Here is a 16,521-nt window from a genome sequence, read left to right as displayed (position 1 = left end):
TATTAATACCAAATATTCAAAAGCTGTGTTCATCCCATCAAGCTCATATATCTCCTTAAAGAGGTAAATTGAATAACACAATAACTTTGTTTTATTATTGTTACTCATAAATTATAACAATAACATTAATCTTGGAATATTATATATTTTTAATATAAACGAAAGGTTTTCACAAGATATGTTGTGTCGTGAAACATTTTATTATGTATATATTTAAGGAAACATACATAAATTGTCGAAATACATTTCGTTCATTTAACCTTTAACCTCCGGTTTGCTTGTAGACTAATTACTGTGTCCCAAAATTATGTTTGTCTAAAAAGTGTGTCACCAACATGAAAAGTTTGGAAAGCAAGGCTTCTACAACCATTTTAAAGTCCTCCCTGCAAAGTACATATTTAAGGAATCTTAGCATCCTTAATTTAAAAAAAAAAAAAGAGTGAATTACTTCAAACATTTTTTGTTTTAGAGTTGGACCTTGATCAAAAATAAAACCACAGTCCCGTACAGATTTAACAAATGATAGCAAGCTGCCACCAATCACTAAGACAGACAAATCTATAGGCCGATCCCCCTTGCCAACCCAGAGCCCTACTGATTTGGCCACACTTAGATATAAATTGCTCTGGCCATGCCAACTCTTTACAGAGCTCAGACATTTGGAGATCTGATAAATGGTATCAGTCATAGATCTAACCACTGGAAATACCAATTGAATGTCATCAGTATAAATCTTGGAATCAACCTTATAAGAAGAAATACGTGCACACGATGGAATTAAATACATTTTAAACAGCATTGAAGAGAGTGCTGACCCCTGGGGCACTCCCATTAAACAAGGCTTCCATGAAGACTGTTCCAGATTTTACAAACTGCATACAGTATATTTGACAGAAAAGACTGAAACCAATTGAATGCTTTATTTTGTATCCCTAAATAAGATAGCCTGGGTAGTAAAGTCAAATAATCCACCATGTCAAAGGCCAGAGGACATGTCCAGGGTAATCAGAATAACTGAGTGACCCTGATCCAGTTGTAACAACATGAAATCATGTAGCTCTAATAACAGTGTCTCAGTATTATAATGCCTGCAAAATCCACACTGTTGGGTACTTAACAGATGGTTGACCTCCAAATAATCTGTAAGGTGCTCCAATATAGCCTTCTCTATATTCTTCACTAAAGTTAATAAATTTGAGATTGTCCTAAAACTGGCCATTTCATTCTTAGCAAGAGTAACACCCTTCTCAATAGGCGTAACTACGGCCTTTTTTCAATAGATCTGGTAGACAGCCTTCCTCCAATGAGTGGTTTACAATATTAGTGATGGTTTCTAAAAACAAACAGGACCTAGCTTTGAGAACCCAAAATGGACAAGGATCCAATGAACAATGATAAGACCACAAGATGGATTTAATTTCTCATATCTTGGTAGTAGATACATGTTCAAATTTTCCCAGTATGACACAACCTCTCCTATTTGCACAATAGGGGAAGTATTTACCCCTACATTAACCATTTTCTTTAGGAGGCTAACTTTGTCCGTCAGATGGAAAGCAAAATGTTCACCGCTAAATGATGGTTTAGCACAACTGTCACCTGCTGGATCAATCAGTTGATTTGCTATTACCAAATAATTCTTTTAAGGTGCATTTTAAAAGCCATACATGAGCCAAAGCTGAGCAATATGCGCTCAAGTTAGTCCGGTGGGCGCCAAGCAGATTTTATAAGCCACCCATGTATCTCCCACTATGCGCACAAGCCAAACGTTTTGAAAAGGGGGTAGGGGGTGTGGTCTGGGTGGGGTGTGGGCATGTCAGGGGAAGACCAAGAGATGTGCAAATGAATATTTACATTTACAGGCGCGTACCAGGGTCCTCTGCTGCATAACTTTACTAATCCTATAGATGGCGTATAAGCAGGGCCGGCGCCATCCCTTAGGCGAACTTAAGTGGTCGTCTATGGTGCCAGCGGCAAAGAGAAGTACAGATTCATTGGGCCGCGAGCAGCGCATGCTGCTCGCGGTCCTGAGAAGCATACAGTGGGCAGCGTGAACGAGGTAGGAGGAGTCAGGCCCGAGATTGGCAGCAGCAGTGTGACCGGGGGGGGGGGGGGGGGGGGGGATGGGCACAAGGCAGAAGTCGCCTAGGGCACCCACTACCCCTTGCACTGGCCCTGCGTGTAAGTAATAAAATGTAAAAAATCTGAGCTAATCAGTGGGATTTTAAGGATCAGGGCTAACAGAGGGAAAGGGAGACTATTAAATTAAGGGGGCTGGGAAGTCCCATCCCGTAAATGGGCAAACTGAATACGAACTGGGAAACTGGTAATTGTGTCGGCACTTAAAATGCACGCACATGTGCACACATTCAGCCTATTTTATAGCATGTGTTCATATACATGCGGATGTTATAAAATGGATGCGTCTCCGTACGTGAGCCATCAAACACGCATACATATGTGCCCACGTGGCTGTTTCAAAGTTACCATCTTTGGGCGGTTCAGCTAAGTCTGCAATTGCAAGCTAATATCTAAAGATGACTTATAATCCTTTCTTGCAGACTGATACTGCATGTTAAGCACCGCAGATGGACATTTCCTCCATTTGCGTTCAGCATGACGAATCACACGCTTCAAATATCTTAAACAGGAGGAGATCCATGCCGCTGACTGCAGACCCTGGGTAACTTTCCTTTCTTGCACAGGCACACAAACCTGATTTGTAGATGTTAGAGTGGTAAAAAAGAATTCTACCAATGCAGAAACTGAGGTGTCATAGATCGTTTACAATAGATACCCATTCAGATTCAAAGTCATCCAAATTAATTGGACCACAAAAAGCTTTTTTCGTAGTAGACTCCTTGGCCCTAGCCACAGAACTTTCTGGCACCCTTAGAAAAAAATATCATCAAAAAGTGGTAGACCAGGGAACAGGTCTAAAGGGAAAATCGTCCTTAATCCTGGTCTCTATCATCTATTGTTCCGGTACTATCGACCAATCTAAAATACTTCCAGCCTTGAAGGTAGGAACATCAATAAGGTGAGAAAGCCTCAATGCAGACAAAAAATCAATAAACTCTTCATAACTTTTTTAAAAGAGATGTTTTTTTTAATTTCCTTAAAACATAATCTTATCATACTTTATTACTAATGAGGTTGTAAACTCTTCAAACATGATAAGTAGGTGGATGCTCTTGCAGTTGTGGTAGGTGGCCTCATCTCCCCCTGGGTCAGATTTTTTGTTCTCCCTGCTGGCCAGGGCTGAGAATGCTTGGGAGGTTGTATTCATAGTTCATGGGGTAGTAGGTAATCTCGTTCATCATTCAATGGTGACACTTAGTAACTGAATTAAGGGTCCATGTTTTCTGGGTTCTAGAAGGATCCATAGTTCATGGACCCTACCTCTAAGGTCTGTTGTGATTGTGACGGGGCTGCCTTGAAGGGAAATGGGGGGTGGGGGAATCCCCAGGGCTTGCGTTGAAGGTTCATAGTGCCAAAAAGAGGCAGATCCAAACTGAGCTGGAAGTCTAAAAGAAACGGGAAAAAAATCACAAGGCCAAATGAAAAATCATTGCCTGAAAAAACAACCTGTGTGATCTCAGAAGCTTATATAAAGCAAAAACTTTGGATAATTCTTATGTTGGCTTAAACAAACAACTGTAATAATTGAACATAAGAACATAAGATATGCCATACTGGGTCAGACCAAGGGTCCATCAAGCCCAGTATCTTGTGTCCAACAGCGGCCAATCCCAGTCACAAGTATCTTGAAGTAGTCAAACATTAGATAGATCACAGGCTACTATTGCTTATTAATTGGGCAACAAATTTTCACAAAAGTCATGTTACAGAAATGAAATTAGTCAATTCTTATAAATTTCCATGTACTAAACACGAATGTGACTGTGAAAATGCAAAATTGGCTCTAGTTTTTTTGTAATATGCAATAATATAATTACATCTTGAACTGTATGCCAATAGCAGGAGACATACGGTTAATACCGTTTGAAAAATGAAGTAATAGACTACGTCTTAGATTTCTTTGCTTGTCTCTTGTACACCTGTTCGGGAGCATCTCTGCGGAGTGTCCAGCAGTAGTCAGCCAGCATGAATATTTCAAATGCTCACCCTTTCTGACTGGGCTTCATATAGTACACTGCTGATGTCAGCTTACTCAGCAGCAGCACGGCAGTAGAACTGCATTGCATCAGAAAATGATGTCATAAACTCTGGATGATGTGTGCATGATGGTACGATGCAATATGATGCAATATTACATCGTTCTATGCTTATTTACAGTCCTACTGGATAAATTTACATGACTAAACAAAGAAAGTGAGCTATATTAAATATCTTCAAAACAAGAGCCAATAAAAACTTTTCATGGTCATATTCGTGTTCAGCACATCAAGATACTACAGAGTAGGACCTTTTTAGGTCAGTAACACTTTCATTGTTGCCCAGTGTTACCATCATAGCAGTTTATCCAAACCTTTTTTAAACCCAGTTGCACTAACTTCTGTATTCACATCCTCTGGCAATGAATTCCAGAGCTTAACTATGCGCTGAGTGAAAAAGAATTTTCTTTGATTTGTTTTAAATGTGCTACTTGCTAACTTCATGGAGTGCCCCCTAGTCCTTCTATTATCTGAGAGAGTAAATAACTGATTTACACTAACTTGTTCAAGTCCTTTCATAATTTTGTAGACCTCTGTCATATCTCCCCTCAATCGTCTCTTTTCCAAACTGAACAGCCCTAATGTCTTTAGCCTTTCCTCATAGGACAGCCATTCCATGCCCCTTATTTTGGTCGCCCTTCTCTGCACTTTCTCCAGTGCAACTGTATCTTTTTTTAGATGTAGTGACCAGAATTGCACACAGTATTCAAGGTGCAGTTTCACCATGGAGAAATAGAGAGGCATTATGACATCCATTGTATTATTTGCCATTCTCTTCCTAATTATTCCTAAAATTCTGTTTGCTTTTTTGATCGCCACAGCACAGTGGGCCAACAATTTCAATGTATTATCCACTATGACGTCTAGATCTCTTTCCTGGGTGGTAACTCCTAAGATAGAACCTAACATTATGTAACTATAGCATGGGTTATTTTTCTCTATATCCATCATTTTTCACTTGTCCACGTTAAATGTTATCTGCCATTTGGAAGCCCAATCTTCCAGTCTTACAGGATCCTCCTGCAATTCATCACAATCCACTTGAGATATAACTACTCTGCATAATTTTGTGTCATCCACAAATTTGATCACTCACTCATTGTACCCCTTTCCAGATCATTTATAATTATATTAAAAAGCACCGGTACAAGTACAGATCCCTGAGGCACTCCATTGTTTAACTTTTTCCACTGTGAAAACTGACTATTTAATCTTACTCTCTGTTTCCTGTCTTTTAACCAACTTGCAATCCACAAAAGGATATCGCCTCCTATCCCATGACTTTTTAGTTTTCTTAGAAGCCTCTCATGTGGGAGTTTGTTGAATGCCTTCTGGAAATCCAAATATACCACATCTACTAGTTCACCTGTGTCCACATGTTTAATCACCCCTTCAAAAAAATGTAGATTTATGAGGTAAGACTTCCCTTGGGTAAATCCATGCTGGCTGTGTCCCATCAAACTATGTCTAAATGTTTTGCGATTTTATTCTTTATAACAGCTTCCACGATTTTTCCTGGCACTGAAGACAGGTTCACGTTTCCTGGATCCCTTTTTAAATATTGGGGTTACATTAGCTATCTTCCAATCTTCAGGTACATCAGATGATTTTAATGATAGGTTGCAAATTTTTACTAATAGGTCTGAAATTTCATTTTTTAGTTCTTTCAGAACCCTGGGATGTATGCCATCCAGTCCAGGAGATTTACTACTCTTCAGTTTGTCAATCAGGGCTACCACATCTTCCAGGTTCACCGTGATTTGGTTCAGTTCATTTGAATCATTACCCATGAAAACCTTCTCTGGAATGGGTGTCTCTCCAATATCCTCTTCAGTAAACACTGAAGCAAAGAAATCATTTAATCTTTCCGCGATGGCCTTATCTTCTCTGGTTGCCCCTTTAACCCCTTGATCATCCAATGGTCCAACTGACTCCCTTGCAGGCATTCTGCTTAGGATATATTTTAACAAGTTTTTATTGTGAGTTTTTGCCTCTATGGTGAACTTCTTTTCAAATTCTCTCTTAGCCTGTCTTATCAATGTCTTACATTTAACTTGCCAATGTTTATGCTTTATCCTATTTTCTTCTGTTGTATCCTTCTTCCAATTTTTGAATGAAGATCTTTTGGCTAAAATAGCCTCTTTCACTTCACCTCTTAACCATGTTGGTACTCATTTGCCTTACTTCCACCTTTCTTAATGCATGGAATGCATCTGTTCTGTGTTTCTAGGATGGTATATTTTAACAATGACCACGCCTCTTGCACACTATTTACCTTTGTAGCTGCACCATTCAGTTTTTTTCTAACTATTTTTCTCATTTTAAAGTTTCCCTTTTGAAAGTTTAGCACGAGAGCCGTGGATTTGCTACTGTCCCCCTTCCAGTCATTAATTCAAATTTGATCATATTGTGATCACTATTGCCAAGCAGCCCCACCAAATCCTGTGCTCCACTGAGAATTAGATCTAAAATTGCTCCCTCTCTCATCAGCTCCTGAACCAATTGCTCCATAAAACTGTCTTTTATTGCATCCAGGAACTTTATCTCTCTAGCATGCCCTGATGTTTCACTTACCCAGTCAATATTGGGGTAATTGAAATCTCAAACAACCACGTTGTATCGAAAGGATTTTTAACTTTCAGTGTGTCAATTTCTTAATATGTAGGACCATCATAACACCCATGGTTTGCAAGTATGTAAACTTGTGTTTTCAACCGCTACGGGCCTTTTTTAATCATCGGTCCATAACCCCAATGTCCTTTTTATTTGCAACAATAATTGTTTTCTTTCTTTGTTTTTTTCTTAACAAATGTGGAAAGGTACTTCCCTTTGGTGGCGCTACCGCGCTTTGGAGATCCAGAGTTTATAAACGCAAGTCCAGTCCGACGTGTCCACATTTCGCGGGCTGCTGCTTCAGGGACTGTACTGGATGGTGTTCTCCAGGCAATATTTATCAGAAGAAGTATATTTCTTAAATCCACATTACTTTTTCGAATTTTTGGTCCAAGTTAGTTTCTCTCAAACCTTGCCGCATTTTCCTCTTGTCGGCATCTGAACCTGAACCGATTTGATTGTGCATTTAGTCTCATGCAGGATCTTTATCCTGTTGGACCCTGTGCCATCCTGGACATAAAGTGCCACTCGCCTCCCAGATGCTCCTCTCTGTCATTGCAATATGATTTGTACCCTGGTATAGCGCTATCCCATTGGTCATCATTCACTGCTACATACTCTAATACTCCCCTCTTACTTCTTAGTCTTCTTGTATTAGCATACAAACATTTCAAAGTGAGTTTTTTGTTTGTATTTATATTCTGCTTTTCAACTGACAGGGATAAATTGGAATCTTTTAGCTCAGGTGAGCTTTTAATTATAGGCACTTGGACTACTTTTCTTATTATTGGAACCTCTCTGTTGGGATGCCCTAACTCTAATGCTTCATTAGTATCCTCCAAACCATGCACTGCTGAGCGACTGTCGGCTTTCTCCTTTGTTCTAGTTTAAAAGCTGCTCTATCTCCTTTTTAAAGGTTAGTGCCAGCAGCCTGGTTCCACCCTGGTTAAGGTGGAGCTTATCACTTCAGAAAAGACTCCCCCTTCCCCAAAACATTCCCCAGTTCCTTACATAACTGAATCCCTCTTCTCTGCACCATTGTTTCATTCACACAGTGAGACTCCGGAGCTCTGCCTGCCTCTGGTGACCTGCACTTGGAACAGGGAGCATTTCATAGAATGCTATTCTGGAGGTTCTGGATTTAATCTTTCTACTTAAGAGCCTAAATTTGGCTTCCAGAACCTCCTTCCCACATTTTCCTATGTTGCTGGTGCCCACATGTACCACGACAGCCAGCTCCTCCCCAGCACAGTCAAAAATCATATCTAGGTGATGCATGAGGTCTGCCACCTTCGTACCAGGTAGGCATGTTACCAGGTGATCCTCATGCCCACCGCCACCCAGTTGTCTACTTTCCTAATAATTGAATCACCAACTATGATGGCCAATCTAACCTTTCCCTCTTTGGCAGAAGCCCTGGGAGATAATCCTCAGTGCGAGAGGACAATGCACCACCTGGAGAGCAGGTCCTTGCTACAGGATAATTTCCTGCTGTACCAGATTGATGCTCTCCGATCATGAGACCTTCCTCCTCCAACGCAGCACCAGGGATGTCAGACTGGAGTTGGGACTCATTATATGAGAGACAGGAGCTCTTTGCAATGAATGCACACATAGAACTTCTCACCAGCGGGTAAAAAATCAGACATGTGACACTCAATGCAAAAGACTGGGAGGCCCCCCTCTTGCTGTTGGACTGCTGCCTTCATCTTAAATTTCTTCAGTTCCTAGTTACGTTTTAGGTTGCTATGGGTATAGGATTGTATAAGATTAGGGTCCTTTAAATGTATTAGTGTATTCACTATATATCTGGTAGTTTCCTACAAGGGAATGATCAAACTCTTGATAAACTCAGAAATTCCCCACACTTTAAGTTAAAAGGCTGATTTTTTTTTTTTAAGTTTTTAAGTGTGAAAGTGACACCTGCCTATAAATTAAAGGATGAGGTAGGGGTGGGAGGGAAAGTTGGAAAATATAAACACACAAACTTTTGTTTGCTGCCTGACTTTCTGATTACCTATTTAAAACAAAACACATGAACACACCAAATAATATACCCCAATAGTTTACTTCTCCCCAATAATTTTAATTTTTAAAATTTTCTCCAAGCGGTACTTACTGATTTTTCCAGCCACCAGCAAGGTGATCCTCTCCTTTCAATGCTCTTGTTTTAGCTTGATGTCGATCGTATTGCTGTATACTTTTATTAGCTACTGCGGATGTTTCCTTGTAACTCAGAATAGTGGAAGGGCATGTGATAAATATTTCATAATGAATGAATAAATAAAGGTTAGTATCACATTCTGAAGAGAGACCTTTTCTCCCATATTCTTCTCCTCAAGGCCCCTTTCACCTCTTTGCTCCTCAGACTGTAGATCAAGGGATTTAACATAGGATTGATAAAGCAATAACATATGGCAAAAAATCTTTCATCTGCAGAGCCCGTATCTGGTTGCAAATATGCAAGCATGGTAGTCCCAAAGAATAAAGTAACCACAGCAAGGTGGGAGGAACAGGTTGAGAAGGCCTTGCTTCTCCTATCTTTGGAAGGCATCCTCAGCACGGTAGAGATAATGTAAATGTAAGAGGAGAGAATGACCAGGAATGGTATGAGTAGGAAAAGTACAGCTGTTAGGAGCCTGACTATATCATTGAAATAAGTGTCCGTACAAGACAACCTCAATACAGGTGGAACATCACAGAAGAAGTGATGGATTACTTTAGACCTGCAGTAAGGTAAACTTAATATGAAAGTGACCTGTCCAAACTGCAACACAACACACATAATCCAGGAACCCACAGCCATATGAACACATCTTTTATTGCTCATAACAGTGGAGTAACGCAAGGGGTTACATATTGCAACATAGCGATCATAGGCCATGATACCAAGAAGCACGCATTCCTCACTGCCAAAAAAAAAGAAGAAATACATTTGCAAGGCGCATCCAAAGAATGAGATGCTTCTGTCCTCAGTCAAGAGGATCACTAGTGTTCTGGGGGCTGTAACTGTCGTAAAACAGATCTCTAAGACGGACAAATTCCTAAGAAAGAAGTACATGGGTGTGTGGAGGCTGGGGTCCACTGTGAGGATGGTAAAGACGAGCAGGTTTCCCATCACAGCGAGGGTGTAGATGAGAAGCAACAGCACAAAAATTATTTGCTGCACCTGCAGAGAAAAATCTGAGAATCCTAAAAGGATAAATCCGCTTGCAAGGGTCTGATTTTCCAGTGCCATGTCTTCACGTTTTAATCTGAAGTGGATATAGAGGACACAGTTTATAAATGCATTTGTCGACCAGTGCAGGAATCTGTTAATCATATTACTTAAAGTGGGGAATTTTAAAATTTGGGATTCTTTTTATTAGACGAGCACAAAAATCAGTACATACCGATATTTAAATGAAATAAGCATTAATAGCTGTACTCAAAATATTGTGCTATGCTGTTTGCTTAGATCTAAAAGATAACACCTGTCTCAAACTAGCTATTCAATATTTAGCAAGCATGCTGGGAATCAAAATCCTTCTTGCCATCCAGCTCAAAGTGAAATGAGAGTTAGCCTCCCACTTCAGCGACCCCAATGTCACAATCACCACTCATCCACTCTCACACAAACATCACAACAAGGGCTTGATGAACCCAACATAATATTCTCGATCATTTGCAACTCTGAATTGTTTAATAAAATTGAGATATTTCCAAGCAATATAATGCCATTTTTTAAGGGTGCTTGCAATATTTTATTCTTTTGATAATTACCTGAAGAAGGTACTCAAGTGGTCTCAAAAGCTCATGCCCTACATATGCTTTGGTGAAATCTTATGTTGATGTTGGTCCAACAAAACACATAGCACTGAGCACAGAAAGCAGTCAAAATAATAATACAGTAAAAATAAGAGGAGAATGAATGTTATGATGAAACAGATTCTACAAATATTTTTAGCCTTCTTGTTTTTTTTTCTGTTCAAATAAAAAAATATGGTACTATGATGAAAAAGAATCCTACGTAGTATCAGATTTTCATGTTGTGCATCATTTTTTTCTCGAGTCTATAAAATACTGCACGACTTGCAAAGATTCTTCTTGTTAATGAGACCGTGTAATATAAACCGTCTTCCTTTTTATCTCCAAATATTTGGATATTTGTGGCATTGGTGTCCATCTTCCCTGTGTGGAGGGAATTCATAATGGATAATTACCCGTATTATAATGAACTCTTCGTGCGCCATGGTCCCTAGATATCAATAAACAGATTTTGTTTTCAACTATTTTAATTGAGAACATTTGTCTGAGTAAAACAAACAGATTAAAACACACACGGTGCAGGCATTGAGCAGTGGCGCACTTTACCTCACCTGCCTGCCAAAATTAAGAGATGTGTCCACCCAATTTTAAAAACCGCCAACATGTGCGCACATTTCCCGCCGCACGCACATCTCTCTTTGGACAAAAAAAAAGAGCAGAGCATGGGCGGGATGAAAAGATGTGCATATATGTAGATAAGCACTCAAGTCTAGTGCAAGTTTAAAAGGTCTGGGGTAACTAGGGGGTTTGCAGGGTAAAGAACCAGGGGGTTTGGAGGACCTAGCTGCAGACTGGGCAAACTGTGACTGAACTGGTTAAACTGGTCATAGAGTGGACACGCGCCTGTTATAAAATTCCCCCATTTGCGTGGCTCAAACCCAATTTTTACACAACTCTGTGCGCTCAAGCTTAAAACTGGACGCACACATCCACGAGCCCGCACTATTTTATAACATAAATGCCTATGTGCACACATGTTATGAAATTTCCACATATTAGGGCGCTCACCACCAACGCTTTTAATTCAAAAGCAATCTCAAAGAGGTCAGTTTTAAGTAGGACTTGAATACGGCCAGAAAAGGAACACGATGCATCAATACAGGGAAGGCTATTGCAGGCACAGGATGCCACAAGGCAAAAAGTGCAGCACTTGGCATTAGCAATGGAGGACAAAGACATCGATAAGAGCAACCTGACTGATAAACAGAGGCCACAAGAAGGGACACAAAAGAACATAAGAGAGAAGATATAGCTTGAAGTTGCAGAGTGAATGCAGTGGCAGATGAGAAGAAGAAGTTTGAACTGAATGTGGAAAGGATAGTGAGCCATGATGAGAAGAGAAGTAACATGGTTATAATGACAGTAGAGGTAGATAAGTCATACAACTGAATTTGTATATACTGTAGCAGAGAAAGATGATTCACTGGGAGACCTGACAGAAAGAAGATGCTGGAGTCCAACTAGGAGGTGATGAGTGAGTGGGTAAGGATGTTGGTAGCATATTATAAAGTTATTAAAATCATGGAGAAGGTGGTTAACATGCAACTCACTGATTTCCTAGAAGAAAACAATATCTTACATCCCGCTCAATATGGCTTTCGCCAAGACCGAAGCAGCGAAAAACTCCTGCTTGCAATAACTGACACCGTCCTCAAAGGCATGGACCACGGTCAATCATATATACTTGCCCTCCTTGATATCTCTGCCGCTTTCGATACCGTGAACCATCAAATCCTATTATCACGGTTAGCGGAGATAGGCATCTCAAATACAGCCCTATCCTGGTTCTCCTCATACCTTGACCACAGAAAGTACCTAGTCAAACTTGATAATTTTGAATCCGCTCACATTCCCCTCACACAAGGCGTACCACAAGGCTCCTCTTTATCGTCCACCCTCTTCAATATATATATCTACTCCCACTCTGCCACTTACTCTCTAAACTAGGACTAAAATTTTTCTTATATGCAGATGACGTACAAATACTCATTCCCATTCGGAAATCCCTCACTGAAACCCTGCAATATTGGGAAACTTGCCTGATATCCATCAACTCTCTCCTCTCCAATATCCACCTTGCACTCAATGCCTCTAAAACAGAAATCCTCTTCCTAACAAATCAATCTATCGACTCGATCCACCAAATGAATCAAAACGCCTCACAAGCTCACACACTACCGCCCAGTGTCAGAGATTTAGGAGTTTCCCTAGACAATCAGCTAAGCTTCAAATCTCACATTAAATCACTACTAAAAGGGGGCTTCTTTAAACTTCAAACCCTCAAAAAACTGAAGCCCCTCCTCCACGCCCACGACTTCCGCACTGTTATGCAAACCACCATACTATCTAAAATCGACTATTGCAACTCCCTTCTCATAGGTCTCCCTGCCTCCACTATTAAACCCCTCCAAATCCTCCAAAATGCTATGGCTAGAATCTTAACAAACACCAGGAAAACTGACCACATCACTCCCATACTACAGGATCTCCACTGGCTCCCCATTTCCTACCGTTCCCAATACAAAACACTTACTATCCTCCATAACACATTATACAAAAACAACTCCCCCTGGCTTGAGGATATGCCACATTTCCGTCAAACTAATCGCCCCACCAGAAACACCCTCGCTGGCACCCTTCAAACCCCTTCACTCAAAATTGGGCACCTTACCACCACCCGGGACAGAGCCTTCTCCATTGCGGGTCCTACCCTCTGGAACTCCCTTCCTGCTAAACTCCGCCTAGAACCGTCCCTGAGCCACTTCAAAAAAGGAATCAAGACATGGCTCTTTAAACAGGCATACCCCAACTCCTCCCAATCCTAGTCATTGTCATGTCTCGAAATTACTCAGCTCCCGCTCAGCCTACACACCCCCTCCTCAACCTCCCCTTCGCCATCCCAACTCCCCCTGCTCCCCTACCTTCCCAGCTCCCCCTTCTCCCTTACCATTTTAGCTCCCTCACCCTCCCAGCTCCCTCCCTGCTCCCTTCCCCAGCACCCTTCTGCCTCTCTTCTGCTCCCTTCCCCAGCACCCTTCTGCTCCCTTCCCCAGCACCCTTCTGCCTCTCCCCTACCCCCCCCCCTCCCTTCCTACGAACAGCCTTTCCTTGAAAGTGCCATTGCCTTAACGATCTCCTATACCCCTACCCCTACCCCCTCCTCTCCTTTCCCCTCCTCGCTCCCCCTCTCCCTGCCCCTGCATTTAACATTAATATTGTAAATAAGTTCATATGTTAAGTTCTTAAGTGTACATGCATCCTTAACATCCTGATGCATATCTACTCTTAACATGGATAATCTTCATCCATTTCTTTTACAAAGTTGTACCCTGCTCGTTGACTCTCTCTATCCTTGTTCCTAGTTCATTGTAATATCGTTAACTCTCTCTATCCTCGTTCATTGTAATTTCCTTTCTCAGTTAATTGTGAACCGACATGATGTGTCCTACGAATGCCGGTATATAAAAATTGTTAAATAAATAAATAAATAAATAAAGAAACAATACTTTTTAGCAATGTTTTATATGTGTGCAAAGACGGAGTCAAAGCCAATTCCAAGGTTATGGATGCCAATGTTATCTCCTGGAACAGAAAAATGTAGAAGGGGAAATTAATTTGGGAGGATAGATAAGAATTTCAGTCTTGGCCATGTTAAGTTTAAGGTGGGAGTAGGATATCCAGGCATCTATGTCAGATAAATAAGCTAAGATTTGAGATTAGACTTTAAGTTAAAGATCCAGAGAGATCTGGAAGTCATTGGCATTAGGGATGTGAATCGTTTTTGAACGATTAAAATTATCGTCAGATAATTTGATCTCCCTGTGACACAGTGAGATCAAAGGCGATCGGCGCCATTTTGAAACTCCAGCACCGGCACCGAGGGTATGATTGAAGGGATGGCTCCCGGACCCCCCGCTAGACCACCAGATACATGTAAAAGGTTTTGGGGGGGGTCGGGAGGGTGGGAGAAGCAAAGGGGTAATTTGTAAAGGGTCATGGTGGGGGTTTTTTTATTGGGCCATCGGCGCCATTTTTATCAGTGGTAGCCAAAATGGCGCCGATAGCCCGAGAGTGGGAGATCACGCCGGGACCCCCCCCCCCCACTGGACCACCAGGTAATTTAACATTTTGGGGGGGGGTTCGGGAGGGTGGGAGAGCAAAGGGGTCATTTGTAAAGGGTCGGGGTGGGGGTTTTTTTATCTGTCAGGCCTCACTAAAAAATTAACAATGTGAATTGGAATCGGAACCGATTCCAATTCACATCTCTAACGATACGATTTTTTTCTCCCACCATCCGAACCTGATCGTTAAAACGATCGGGCACACGATTCATATCTCTAATTGGCATGCAGATGGAATCGAAAGTCATGGGACATCAGCCAGTTGTCCCTCCCATCACTAGGCACCTGACCCCAAGCCTCTGGGTTAGCCTGTGGAAGGGGATAGGTGACATCTTATTGGTAGAGGAGCTCTACATCCTGAGCCTGGCTGTTGTGCTTGCCCTCCATTCCTCCTGGCAGAACCACTATTTTATGTACCTGATATTTGCCACAATATAAGATCTAATTTTCTGCAGCAGAGTTGGATAGGTAAACAGGGGAGCAAATGGGGCTCTGATGTTTGTATTACTGTGCCCTACTGTTACCTGAGGTTTTTTTCATGTTATCCACAGCAGCAGGGGCACCGCTTATCTTTTTGGCCAGTGACACAGCCACCTCTGAGGTGAAAAGAGGGCATGTGCTAGCCACAGTGGCTGCCTCAGCTGTAGCAGTATTGGATGACAGTGCCAGGGCAGGAGGATTGTGCCCAGCACCAGCAGAGATGTTATTATTTGCTGCTGCTTGCCTGCATTTTCAGGAGGTGTTTGGAGGAGGGGAAGATACAGCTGGTATTGTTGCTGCAGCTTTTGGGGTGTCAGGCAGAAAGCTTTCTTGAGGCTCCTTCTTCCCCATTGTCCAGGTAATGAGGTTTTTGGCAATGGGGACTGGGACTGCAGCAGCCTCTGCTGAAATTAAAAGGGAGGTGAAGGATCCCTTAAAGAGAGACCTTTTTTTGTAAATTTTCTTTTTTTAATTAAATGTGTAAAAATAAGTGAAATGACTGTAAACTTTTAAATGAACAAGTGAACCTGTGCTCCAAAATTAAAGAGAGACTGCACAGGGGAGCGAGAAGTACAAAAAACTAGAAATGAAACTTGCTTAGAAAAGCAGGCTCCTTGGCTGCTCCGGGAAGGCCTGCAGCAGGTGTCAGATTAGAGCTCAGCAGGGCTTCAGAGCTTGTGGCCCAGCTGAGCAGCTGAGCCCTCCCCCCTCCCAGGGCTCCAGGAGCCTCAGTGATTAAACAAAGAAAATAAAAAGGTAAGAGCTTGCTGCTCTTCTAAATTATAAAACTAAAATAAAATCAGAAAAGGCAATTATGGGGGAAGGGTTGAAATTAAATAACTAAATCAAACAAAACAGCTGAAATAAAACTCTCCCTTCAGCTCTAGTGGGAGGCTGAAGCAAAGAGCACGACAGAAGGTAAAACTGTAAAGCAAGTAATAAAGGAAATGTGCCTTGAAATTAACCCTGCCTAAAACAAAACTCACCCTAAAAACCTGTCCCTGCCTCACTAAACCTTTCCCCTGAAACTAAGAAAAGTTTGTGTGAGAAGGGGAGAGGCTGCAGTCAGTGTACAGGGGAAGGCAGAGGAGCTGCCTGCCCCTCAAACAAACATCAAATAAGAGACTAAAGACATGAAATAAACTCTAACTAAAAGTGAGGACTGATGCCTCCACACAAACTGAACTAAAATAGGTCAAAATTAGTAGGCTAAGGAAATGAAAATAACAGGAAATAAAGGTTTTTAGTCACTGCCTCAGGAGCACGATCTACACACAGCTTCCTAGGAGCTAAAACAAGGGCTATTATAGGTCAGCCTCGCA

The 16,521-nt window shown here is 41.5% G+C and overlaps 1 protein-coding gene across 1 annotated transcript; it reads right to left on the bottom strand.

Moving 5' to 3' along the window:
- Nucleotides 1–9,087: 9,087 nt before the first annotated feature.
- Nucleotides 9,088–10,029, bottom strand: LOC115077227 (olfactory receptor 10A7-like). The gene has a single exon (XM_029579513.1). It carries the CDS (start codon nt 10,027–10,029, stop codon nt 9,088–9,090), a length of 942 nt encoding a protein of 313 aa, XP_029435373.1.
- Nucleotides 10,030–16,521: the final 6,492 nt, after the last annotated feature.

The sequence above is a fragment of the Rhinatrema bivittatum genome, chromosome 16 (assembly GCF_901001135.1).
Source record: "Rhinatrema bivittatum chromosome 16, aRhiBiv1.1, whole genome shotgun sequence".
In the NCBI taxonomy this organism is placed as follows: Eukaryota; Metazoa; Chordata; class Amphibia; order Gymnophiona; family Rhinatrematidae; genus Rhinatrema; species Rhinatrema bivittatum.
The sequence above is the reverse complement of the archived record's forward strand: the minus strand, read 5'-3'. Positions and strand labels throughout refer to the sequence as shown.

Excerpts from the sequence above, each read along its gene's own strand:
- LOC115077227 (XM_029579513.1), bottom strand. The coding sequence starts at position 10,029 with ATGGCACTGGAAAATCAGACCCTTGCAAGCGGATTTATCCTTTTAGGA.